The following is a 12437-nucleotide window of genomic DNA, read 5'->3' on the forward strand; positions in this document are numbered from 1 at the left end:
ACACATTTACAAAAGGTGTCTGATACTAGTCCCTACTTCAGAGAGTTGTCAGCAGGATAAAATAACACTACAGGAAAGCTGTGGACAGTGCCCGGCGCTGAAAATTTTAACAGCTACTAGTATTGATGATGGTGCTGGTCATAGCGACCCATGAAGTAATGTCAGCAAAGTAGTGATTTAGGGTAGTATGTGGATCGGCGCTGTCACAGATACAGTGGAGGAAGGTGAGGCTACTTAAGAGGTGTTAGCAGTGATAGTGGGAATTTGGTGGCCAGCCTCTAGGAAAAAAGAATAAAAATTGACCCAAATGAACGGGAAAGTTAGAAAGTGAGGTGGTGGTGGTGGTTGTTAATATATTCTTCCTCTTCCTAGTAAATAGATTCTGTTTGGCATTTGCTTCTATAAGCTTCAGGAGTTTCTGTCACAAAGAAAGAGTTCTGTAGTGAATTGCCCTTCTTCTTGATTTTATTGGGTTTCTGGCAAGCTCTGCATTAGTGAGCCAAGTAAACAAAAAATTTTACAGCTAAAAAAAAAAAAAGCTTTATTATAATTATTCTGGTTTCTGTGTGATATTTTTCATTCAGTCTTTATTTAGAAATGGATAAGCCATTCATATGGCATAATATAACATTTTAATCTGATATTTGGTTTATTTATACTTTTAGGCTGACGGCAAACAAGATGATGCAGCTGGAGATCACTTAATTAAGTCAGACCCTTCAGGTAAATCTAGTATATTTTATTCATGTATTAAAAAACACACCACAGCCTGGCCAGTGTGGCTCAGTGGTTGAGTGTCGACCTATGAACCAGGAGGTCATGACTTGCTTCCCAGTCAGGGCACAAGAAACTTTTTTTTTTTAATGAAAATTTGCCTTTTCTTAAGTCCTGTTATTGGAAACCCTTCTCTCGCCTTCTTCCATGCAGGCCATTTGACTGGGATGGTTGGCACTGCACTGTATGTAAGCCCAGAAGTCCAAGGAAGCACCAAATCTGCATACAACCAGGTAAAGGGAAAGCTTCTGGGAGAGAAGGAAAGGTCTCAAGAGTGAGACAATAGTAAGAACATCAAGGTCACGGCATTTGGGGTTTAGTTACCAGCTGAAATAGGAACATTTTATATGTATCCACATGTATACTGAGTGACTATACTACACAGGACAGTGACTGACGCTGACATAGTTGCTGCCGAGATACTTTACAGTCTCTCCATCCGTTCAAAGAAGATTTGAACTAACCCAGTTCCAGGCCAGGCCCCAGGAGCACAAGGAATAAGGCAGTCGAGTACTAGGACAAATACCTTATTCCAGCCCTTAAGGAGCTTATCCAATAAAAGCTAAGAAGAAAAGGGGTCCAGTGACCAGAGAACACTAGGGACATCGTCTTTAGATTAAACCAGAGAAAGCTTTTCCAAGAAGATGGCTGTTAGGATAAAGGAAAAGAAGGGAAAAGCCATGCAGAGTTGGAGGTTGGAGCATGCCTGGGAGGAAAAAGGGGGTGAAGTGGCAGTAGCATGCCTAAAGAGAAGACGGGGTGAGAGCTAGTTTGGCACATTTAAGGCATCAAAGAGAAGGTCTGTGTAGCTACCGTGCGGTGAGCAATGGGGAGAGAGGCATGAAGTGAAGCTGGAGAGGAAGGCAGGGTCCGATTGTACAGGGCCAGCTTAGCCATGATAAGGACCAGGCACAGGGAGCCGCTGAAGGATCTCGAGCAAGAGGTCACTCCAGCTGCTGCTGGAGGCTTTGCAAAAGTCCAGGTGGAGCAAGTGGTAGCTGGAACCAGAGTGGTACCAAGTGAGGCGGGGAGAAGCATGCTGTTATAGGATAATTTGGGGGGAATTGACATGTTTTCCTCATGGAGAAGATTTAGGTGAGGAAAAGGAAGGAAAATGGGACACTGCTCAGGTGAAGGGGATGAAAAGACCTGAGGAAAGACATGGAGGAGAAGATGGCAGGAAAATTCCATTTGAGACATGTTAACTTTGAAATACCTCACGAGAAATCCCACTGGAGATGTCCAGTAGGTTGCGAGAGACTCCAGGTTCAAGGCTGAGAAAGGTCAGAGTCAGAGGTATAAATGTGAGAGTCATTAGCACCCAGATGGGATTTAAAGCTATGAGATTGAATGAGATCACTTAAAGCAAGAGTGCAGAGCTAAAGTTAAAAAATATATTAGGCAGGCAGTTCACATCAAAACACAAGCCTGGGTTTGGCCCCCGACAGGGAGCACTTGGCAGTGACAGAAAGTTGAGGCAGACCTCCGAAGACCCATCAAGAGCGAGGGTGGGGGGAGATGGACTTGGGTGTGGGAGGGGACTTTGGTGCCACCTTTCCGAATGCAATGTAGAATAGTGTGATTACATCCTTAAAAGCACTCTACTCTTTGGCCCAGAAGTTCTACCTTTTGAAATGTACCAAAAAGAAACAACCATGGACATTCCAAAAAGATCAGTGTAAAGGGAATTCTCCATAGTATTATTTATAACAGTGAAAAATGACAAGCGTGTTTAAAAATAGGGAACTGGTTAAATAAATTATGGGACTTCCATGTAATTGAATACTGTATGTCATTAAGGCCATATTTTAGAAGCTTGTTTTAGAAAAATGATATAGTATTTAAAAAAATCTCACTAAGTTAAGGGAATAAAAGTTACAAGAATAGCATGGCTCTAGTTTTATAGTGTGTAGATGTGTACATTTTTAAAAGCACAAAGTGGGCATGTCTTAGACATTAATAGTAAACTATGGTGACATTGTGAGCGCTTGCTATTTTGATCTTAGTGCTTTTCTGATTATTCCACATTTTCTACAGCCAGCACCTGTAGGAAATGCCACAATGAATGTTTGTTTTTAAAACTATAGAGGTCACTGGTGATAATTGGAGAGACTCTCCTACTAATCCTTGACTCCAAATTCATTCAGGAATTTTTTTTAAAGTGGCTTCTGTGCCTGTGCGGTGACCGTGAGAGGCTCCCTCCGCCTGCCAGGCTGTGCTGGCTTCCTGTGGCACATGCTCTCTGGCTCCCCCCGCCCGGCAGCTCCCTCTCGGGCACTCTGCACTGACTTCACCTTTTTCCTCGTTGCTTGCACTTCTATATTTGTTAGGATTTGTCTGTGATCTTTCTATTGTGCAATTTCTCTGCCTTGTTGGTATGGCTTTGCAATCAATAGCTGATCTTTGTTGTTAACTGCAGATTTTGGCCTGTGTTTCACTTTTGAGATTAGTGAAGATGCAAGGCAAATCTCAGTTGTCTTTGCTTTTTAGTAATTATTCTCAATGGTTGGCCAGTGGTTATCTATGCCTCTGTATATAGCTAAATCAGTCACAATTAAATTTCAAGGGAAATGTTGAAAAGTCTTGCCAAATATTTAATCTCATCTATACCTTATACCTATTCTTTAGAAGAAATTAATTTTTTTCTATTTAATTGGCTTGTTTTTCACTTAGCAAACTTTAATTCCAATTAACAGTGCTCATAATTTCCTGGTAAATAACACTTCATATCACAACTCTCTAAATATAATTATTTTTCCTCCTTAGAAAGTGGATCTCTTCAGCCTGGGAATCATCTTCTTTGAGATGTCCTATTACCCCATGGTCACGGCCTCAGAAAGGATCTTTGTTCTCAACCAACTTAGAGATGTATGTATGAGATGTTTCAGTGCATCAGTTTCCAGTAACCTGGATCTTAGCATGGACAGCAGAATTCAGTGCAGAGGGTTTTTCTGGTCCTTATAATATAGAAAAAGTGATCCTGCTGTAATTATCTGTATTCCTAATAAGTGAAAATCTATCTCTTGCATACTTCCTGTGATGAGAAACTCCCCAGTTTTGTTTATTTTTAGAAATCTTACTTGGAGAAATTGCTAAGCTCTAGTTACTTTTAAAAATGATCCTGAGAGGTTTACTCTTAATTTTAAAACAAAGGAAAAATCCAAGAAGTTTTGCATAATATCAATACAGTTACAGCAGTGAGAATGGGTTATAAGGTTAATGGGAATTAACTTTTAAAAATTAAAGGTCCCAGCTGGTGCCTAAAGAAAACTACCGTGACCAAAATATCAGCCACTTGAATTTTTTTCCTCAATTAAATTTCCATTTGTGTTCATGGGATTAATTCTTGCCTCTGTTATTATCCAAACTGAAAGGGGGCTAATGTTAACAGTGTGTGAGGTCAAGGACGGGAATTAGAAAAGGCATTAAGATGAAAGTGGAGAGTAAGGTGTGGGTGAGGGTGATTTAGATTTACATATTCATGAGCAAGAGATACTGAGATTCTTCCCCTTCCTTCCTGAGCTGAGCCAGTGCTTTGGAAAACACTTGAATTATTTTACTGCCAGTACAGCGTGGGCAGCTGTGTTCATAAAGTAAAGGAGTAAATAAAGTGATTACCGTGCCCTTCCCGTGACTTGAGAATTGTCTTTGATGAAGTGCCTTTCTTTAGTCAAAATTTACCTCATTTCAAGAATATCTAAACTGTCAAGTTAATGTTATAATTAGGGTCTTATTTATCAGAAAGGTGAGAGCTTTGGGGGAAGTAGAGGTTTCAGTTAATGTTTTTCTCTTACTCTGTGTTAATGGTTTGGTGTTTTTGCCTTTATTCATCTGTGTGTTTAATAAAGCTACTTTCTTGTTTTCTGAAACCATTAGATTTTAAATACCTTGTCCTCACTTAAGGTGCTTCCTATCATCTAGGCTGTCATTCGGTTAACGTTTGTATCAGTATGTATGTACTTGGAAGAATGGCACTGGTTTTCAAGAAGGTGCCACCTCCATCTTCCCTTGTTGGCAGATTTTCATTTCTGTATTTGCTTTTCTTACCTCTGGTGAAGGAATGCTTTCACTGTGGCAGTGTGCCAAGCACTTGCTGATTTGAATATGATATTCTTTTAGCCCACTTCGCCCAAGTTTCCAGAAGACTTCGATGATGAAGAGCATACAAAGCAGGTAATTTTCTGATGCTTTAAACACCATCCTCACTCTTGGGTTTAAATTATTATTTTTCTTCTTTTTCAATTAGTAATCTTCTGCCACTCATTCTCTCGTGTCCTGGGAACAACGTAGAGGTAAAATCAAACGATAAAGCACTTAAAACGTCACTAATCTTGAAACACACCATAAAAATGCCAAGGATTGGCACAGAAAATTAACAAACTACAGAGTTCTTTTGTGTGGTTCATTGTGCTTTTGAAGTGCCATTTGGAACCTTGCCTTCCCTGTTGGGAAAAAAAAGAGAGAATGCTTTTACAGCTCATTGTTTTAGAGAAAGCTTAGAACTTTAAGAAAAATAATTTAAAACTATCATTTTGTTCTGTTTTGTGGTTCAAGTAGTTCAGATTGTGAAGGGGAAGACCAGTCTGAAGTTACAGTATTTTAGAGCAAAATAATTTCTCCTCCATGCTATAAATATCTGAATGTGTGTGTATGTGGCTTGTCATGGGTTAATATTGGCACCCAGCTAGTTAGTTGTTGAGGATTTTTTGGGTCATTTATGTCAATAAAATATAAAAAGGGCCCGTGTTACATATTTACACAGCACTGTGAGCCTATTGAAGTGCAGGGAGGAAAATGACAAATTCAGAAACCTTCAGAAATGAAAATGCACCCACTAAGTGCAAGAAGCATGGTGTCTTGTCTTTGATTGGAAGCAACCACCGGCTTGTCAGGAGGATTCCTGAGCATCATCTGTTGCTTCTCCTCCCTTATATGCCTGGGTTTTGTTATAGAAATCTGTCATCTCCTGGCTATTGAACCACGATCCAGCAAAGCGGCCCACAGCCACAGAACTGCTCAAGAGTGAGCTGCTGCCCCCACCGCAGATGGAGGAGTCTGAGCTGCACGAGGTGCTGCACCACACCCTGGCCAACGTGGACGGGAAGGCCTATCGCACCATGATGGCCCAGATCTTCTCCCAGCGCATCCCCCCTGCCATTGACTACACCTATGACAGCGACATACTGAAGGTGGGCTTAAGCAGAGCTTCGATAGAAAGCCGTACCTGGCTCACAGAAGGATCAAGTCAGTTTCTGATTTTTCATGGATTTCTTTAAGGCCTCCAACATAAATTCTTAATCTGAGGTCTGTGTATGCAAAATGTGTGCATTTGTATTATTCTGGGAAGAACCACACTTTTAATCACTTACTTGAAGGAATTTCTGACCCACCCCCCAGGACATTAGAAGGAGTGCTTTTAGAGACTGACGAGGCCCAGCTGTCCACAACCAAAGACATCAGTCATCTCAGCTACAGATCAGGTAGTCCAGTGGTCGGCAAATGGCGGCTCGAGAGCCACATGTGGCTCTTTGGCCCCTTGAGTGTGGCTCTTCCTAAGCCTTAGGAGTACCCTAATTAAGTTAATAACAATGTACCTACCTATATAGTTTAAGTTTAAAAAATTTGGCTCTCAACAGAAATTTCAATCATTGTACTGTTGATATTTGGCTCTGTTGACTAATGAGTTTGCCGACCACTGAGGTAGGCAGTAACTCCCAGTGCTGGCTGCACGTCAGAATCTCCTGGGAGACCCTTTGACAATACAGATGCCCATTCTAGTGACCGGATCTCCAGGTGTGAGGTACTTGAAGAATCTGTTTAAAAGCTCCCAGCTGGTTTCTAAAGGATAGCCAGGTTTGAGAGCTGTCAGTGTTTCCTTTAAAAAAACAGAGTAAAAAAATGTGTCTGCCCCCCACCCCTCTCTGTCTTCTCTGCACTGGGAGCAGCTCCCCTCATCCCCTGAAAATGTATGCCTGCACCAAGTGTGTCTTCACCCCTCCTCGGTCAGGAGCACCTCTCAGCTGAGCCGGTCACTGTCTGCAGTGGTGCTGAAACAACCAGAGACACTGCAGATGAGAGCCTCACAGCTTGGCATCCCACGTCCCCTGACCTCGCTTATTTCTAATCGCAGCTTCCAAACCAGTGTCATTTCAAGGGACATCGACACAGCAGCCAAGTTCATTGGGGCTGGGGCTGCCACAGTAGGGGTGGCAGGCTTTGGGGCTGGAATTGGGACTGTGTTAGAGGTTTGCTTGCTCCACGGTGGCGCCGAGAGTCCTTAGGGGGAATGTGTATATTTGACTAGCTCTCTCTCTGAAGGGCAAATACCAACCTGGTTAAGAGTTTGGTACTCTGAACCTAGCTGGCCCTCCGCAAGCAGGACGTGCTGTAAGACTTGTGCTTTCTCTAACCTGAATATGTTCAGAAAGGGACTAACTTGAAATCTCTTCAGTGATCTTCAGAACAAGCAATGTAATGAGAGCCACAGATTAATATTTTAGGTGATCCTTTTTATTAAGCTTTGATAACATTTTAATTGGTCCTATTTTAGGGCAACTTTTCGATCCGTATAGCCAAGATGCAGCAGCATGTGTGTGAGACCATCATCCGCATCTTTAAAAGACATGGTATGTACTTTTGAAAAAATCATATGCCTTCTTAAAAGATGTTGTTTTCATCATTAAAAAGCACTATTGCTCTAGCTGGTTTGGCTCAGTGGATAGAGCATCAGTCTGCGGACTGAAAGGTCCCAGGTTCAATTCCTGTCAAGGGCATGTACCTTGGTTGCAGACACATCCCCAGTAGGGAGTGTGCAGGAGGCAGCAGATCAATGCTTCTCTATCATAAATGTTTCTAACTCTCTATCCCTCTCTCTTCCTCTCTGTAAAAATCAATAAAATATAATTAATTTTAAAAAAAAGTACTATTGCCCTAGCTAGTTTGGCTAAGTGGGTAGAGCATTGGCCTGTGGACTGAAGGGCCCTAGGTTCGATTCCAGTCAAGGGCACATGCCTGGGTTGTCGGCTCCATCCCTAGTGGGGGGTGTGCAGGAGGCAGCCGATCAGTGATTCTCTATCATTGATGTTTCTATTTCTCTCTCCCTCTCCCTTCCTCTCTAAATTCAACAAAAATATATTTAAAAGAAAAAAAGTATTGTTAATGGATTTGGGTGCAATTATATTTTACTTTTAAATTAAATTACAAGCAACTGACCTCATGTGAAATTAAAGCTTATTTTTACAATCCAGCTTGTTAAGGAGAAACGGATTTTAATATTACAATCTTGCTACTAAAGTACAGCTGGTTTACGGAGTCATAAGTATGACTAGATTGGCAAAGTTGACCAATCTAGGTGAGCTCTCTATTGAGAATTGACCATAGTCTGATGATGATTTCCACAGTCCCCATAGCAGGAGACCCCACTGTCAGGTTTGTGTTCATTTTAACTTGCTCCCTTGGAAAAATGATTAGTTATTTTTTTTCTAATTTGGTTTAGGAGCTGTCCAGTTGTGTACCCCACTACTGCTTCCCCGAAACAGGCAAATATATGAGCACAACGAAGCCGCCTTATTCATGGACCACAGCGGGATGCTAGTGATGCTTCCTTTTGACCTGCGGGTGAGGCTGGGCATACTCTGCTGGCAGTTCGGATGCCATGTCTGGTCGCAGGGGTGGCATGTCTGTTAAAGGATTATACCCACTAATCTTTTTGTTTTGGGGTGTTTTGTTTTTTGGGTTTTTTTTTGCTGAACTTAAAATCTAAATGTCACCCTTAGGAGACATATGTTTAAGGAAGTCGTTGGAGTGAGGGCATTACTGGAATTCAGTAATCCTTTGACCCTGTGTACATCCACTTTGTTAATCGCACAAGTGCTTTTGGCCCTAGAAACTGAACCCTGCATTGCAGGTGCCATGTCTGAGCCTCGCGGTTGAGCTCTGCTGAATGACCGTAGCACATTAACCAGGTCTGCTGAGACAAATACATGGATTTTCTTCTCTATTCCTGGCAGATCTTTGCTAACCTTCTAACATGTTAATGTCTAGAACAACTAAATTCTTATAACAGCAGTGTCTGCTAATGGGGTATGCTGCAATCTGCTCATGCTTGCTTTCCTTCAGGTCCCCAGGGTTCCCTCTGACAGCAACACTCTTACCAGTTGTTCACTCATAGGGTTGTCTGCTGACAAGCCCATCTGTAGCACTGTCCGTGCATAAGACAGACACGAGTTTAATACTCATAATGTACAGAAAGCACTTATAAGTAGAGGAATGAGCAAAAGATATAACCAGGAAATTCTCACAAGAAATGCACAGGGCTGATAAACTTCTGAGTGTACCACCTCACTAATAATGAGGAAATATCAAGCAAAGTCTCCACTTCACCCATCAGACTGGCAAAAATATTTCAGTGAATACCCAGAGATGACAAGGGTGTAGGAAAATAAGTATTTTCATATGTTGCTGATGGGAATATAAATCGCTAAACCTCTAGAAAAGTTATCTGAAAGTATTTACTAAAATAAATGTTTTTGCTACACAAACTATACCCTGTGAACCAGGAACTCCACTTTGAGGAGTTGATTTAAAGAAAATACAAATACGTTGGTGTATGAATATTAAAAGGATGTTTTATTGCTATGTTATTATGGTGGTCAAAATCTGAAAACTGCACGATTATCTATAGGAAATGGTTGAATAATTTACTATGGAATATTAAAGAGGTATAAGATCAAAATACATATATATGTATCTAGGTATACCCATGTCTATGTTTGATCTGTAGAAATGTCCATAGGATAGTGTTAGGTAGGGGGGAAAGTATTTTTCAAAGGAACTCTAATATGACCCCATTTTTTATTATAAAGAAAGAGAGAAAGTTGTGGGGGGCGAGGTGTCAATTGAGGAAAAAGGAGTCATATGTAAAACTTTAGACAATAAAAAAAAATACATTTCATTTTTAAAACTGAAAAAAAAAAAGAAATTTAAAAAACAACAAGTGAGTGTATGCACTATATGTTTGCATCATCTGGTATGTGTGTGGTATAAACATGCCTTCACATGCATGTGAATGACCACAAACACCAGCTTGTTTGTATCACCATAGAGTGAAGAGTCAAAGAATACACTGAACCTTTGATTGTATATTTCTGGAGAGGGTGTAGAATCAAGGCATTTCCTTTTTCATACCTTTGTTGTGCAGCTTATTGCAATAAAATGTTTTGCTTTTCTGGTTTAAGAAAAAATTCTTCCATATCTTGGCTTGTTTTTCTTATACAGTAAGTAAAGTGATTTAGGATTTTTTTGAGTGAGAAGTGAATCAATAGCACATCAGACCTTTGGGCTCTGTTAAAGGGTGGAAGTACAAACATTTACACAATGGTACTTAAAACTGGCTGCTGCTTCTCTAGATGTTAGGAGACTAGAGTATAATTTTTTAAACATAGTTCCTTTTCTGTGAGCTGATAGTCAACTACAAAAGATAAAAAAGTAAATACCCTTTAGAATTTAACCCATTGGTTAACGATGCTCTCAGATCTCTTGGGACAATCTGAAAATGGTTTTACAAGTTTTGATGATTATTAGTGGGTAGTTATTAAGCATTTCTCCTAGAAGATTGGTAGGAAAATCAAGGAATTCATCACAAGAGATCATGCCCATGTTGATTGCATTATCATAAATGACACTCGGAAATCTTCACAAATAACTTGCACTGGTTTTAACTTGGCATAATAAAATTTGGCAGAGTATACTTAACTAAAAGTTAATTTTTCCTCAAACTTAACAACCTAAAAAATACCACAACGAATAAGGCTCGCCAACCTTATTATGTGCAGCAGTGGGGTCTGCTGCTGACTGACACAGTCAGGAACATTTCAAGGAACATGAATGACAAGCAGTGCACAACTTTGTGAATGTACTATCAACCACAGAATTGTCCACTTTACAAGGGTTGAACTCTATGGTATACGAGTTATATCTCAATAAAGCTGTTACTTAAAAACTAAAAGGAGTGTGCTAGTTGACACTTCTTGACATTGACCTTTGAAACTTTATTTCTCAGGTTCCTTTTGCAAGATACGTGGCAAGAAATAATATATTGAATTTAAAACGGTAAGAAACTATGAGGATTTCATTTGGTGGATGTGGGGAAAAACCCAGGAAGAATGTTTTATTTTCTGTGATCCTTATACAGTAAAGAATTTGGGGTGTAAAGTATTGAGTTTGGAATATGCTCCAACACCCAGGCACCGTAGCCCTTTCTGTAAAGTGATGAGGACAGTCAGCCTCCTCTTCAGGAGGAAGGTGGCACTTGGGTGGGTACTGAAGCTCCTGCAGTCTGTTCTGTGACTTCCGAATATCCCCAAGCAACATAACTAATTATTTTGATGAATAGTTGCTTGGAAAAATAACATCTGACTGTTCTTGATGGTCCCTTTTAAAACTTAATTGGAGGGACAAATGGCCAGTGATCCCTGCGTGAAAACTGCCTACATAGGTAACGGAACAAAAGCTGTGAGTAGGGGAGTGGAGGGAACCAGCAGGAGTGCTGAACACCAGGAGCTCCGGGCACTTAGCACCGGGGAGAGTTTCTGTACATTCAGATACCACAGGGCCTGACACCAGGTCTTCATCAGTTGGAGCAGTATTGTTGTCAACGAGGCACCCTACTTTAAGGCTCCTTTCCCCAAAAGAAATCACAGCTCTTTACATGCTTTTATTCTCAGCTGCAAGTGAACAGTTAATAGTCATAGCCCTAAGGTGTGAGCATCTCTGTGTAGAAAGCAAGCACTTAAGATAAAGTTATTTGTGTGTAATGTCATCTCTATTTCAGACATGTAATGAAAACTGGGAGTTGGAACCTAGGCCATAAGGCAAGACTGTTCTGGGAAAACCTTCTTTAGGCTTTCTTTGTCATACCACTGATTAATTTCTTCATAGCTGTTACCTGTTCAAAAATGTCTTATGCATATTTGATTCCAGTAAGCAACGACCTTAGAAATCAGGTTTCTCTCTCCAGGTACTGCATAGAACGTGTGTTCAGACCTCGCAAATTAGACCGATTTCATCCCAAAGAACTTCTGGAATGTGCGTTTGATATCGTCACCTCCACCACCAACAGCTCTCTGCCCACTGCTGAAGTCATCTACACTATCTATGAAATCATCCAAGAGTTCCCAGCCCTTCAGGTTCCTTTCCGCATTCTCACATTCTGAGGTTCCCCCACCAGAGTCCTTCATCAGGCGTGGGGTGGGGCACCGCCTGCAGAGCTGCACCCCGGCTGTGCTGACAGTGAATCACTGTCACTAAAGTGACAGAAGAGTTTGATGATGTTGCTTTTGAGTTTTACCTCAGGCTTTTACCTTGGCCTTGAAAGGAACAGCCTTTGTTTTTATCTGTTTGTTTTGTTTTGAGGGAAGGATGTTGTTTTTCTGCCTATTCTTCAAAAATGGAAGAAATTAGGCTGATTCCTAGAATGGTTTTTTTAGCACGTTCATAGCCTCTCCAGAGCCCTTGGTGGGTCCCTCCTATACCTGAGCTCTCAACTCCCCAACTCCACTTTTCCTCATGTTTGCATGCTCCCTAGCCACTGCTCGTAGCCCGAGGTTTGGCTCTCAGGCCCTCCCTCCCCATCCCATGGGCCTGTGCTGTTCACTCCAGCGCAG

The 12437-nt window shown here is 41.1% G+C and overlaps 1 protein-coding gene across 10 annotated transcripts in view; it reads left to right on the forward strand.

Moving 5' to 3' along the window:
- Nucleotides 1–12437, forward strand: part of EIF2AK4 (eukaryotic translation initiation factor 2 alpha kinase 4) — a 100885-nt gene that overhangs the window by 58684 nt on the left and 29764 nt on the right. For all 10 annotated transcript variants that reach the window (XR_004965712.1, XR_004965713.1, XM_036296970.1 and 7 more), the window contains 9 exons: nucleotides 666–723; nucleotides 928–1007; nucleotides 3541–3642; nucleotides 4894–4947; nucleotides 5727–5963; nucleotides 7325–7400; nucleotides 8270–8391; nucleotides 10835–10884; nucleotides 11792–11960. Coding sequence is in view for 8 of the 10 variants with exons in the window: in XM_036296970.1 (XP_036152863.1) it covers nucleotides 666–723; nucleotides 928–1007; nucleotides 3541–3642; nucleotides 4894–4947; nucleotides 5727–5963; nucleotides 7325–7400; nucleotides 8270–8391; nucleotides 10835–10884; nucleotides 11792–11960 (948 nt within the window). In the remaining 2 variants the exon portion in view is untranslated. The remainder of the gene's footprint in view (nucleotides 1–665; nucleotides 724–927; nucleotides 1008–3540; nucleotides 3643–4893; nucleotides 4948–5726; nucleotides 5964–7324; nucleotides 7401–8269; nucleotides 8392–10834; nucleotides 10885–11791; nucleotides 11961–12437) is intronic.

The sequence above is a fragment of the Myotis myotis genome, unplaced genomic scaffold (genome assembly GCF_014108235.1).
Source record: "Myotis myotis isolate mMyoMyo1 unplaced genomic scaffold, mMyoMyo1.p scaffold_m19_p_1, whole genome shotgun sequence".
In the NCBI taxonomy this organism is placed as follows: domain Eukaryota; kingdom Metazoa; phylum Chordata; class Mammalia; order Chiroptera; family Vespertilionidae; genus Myotis; species Myotis myotis.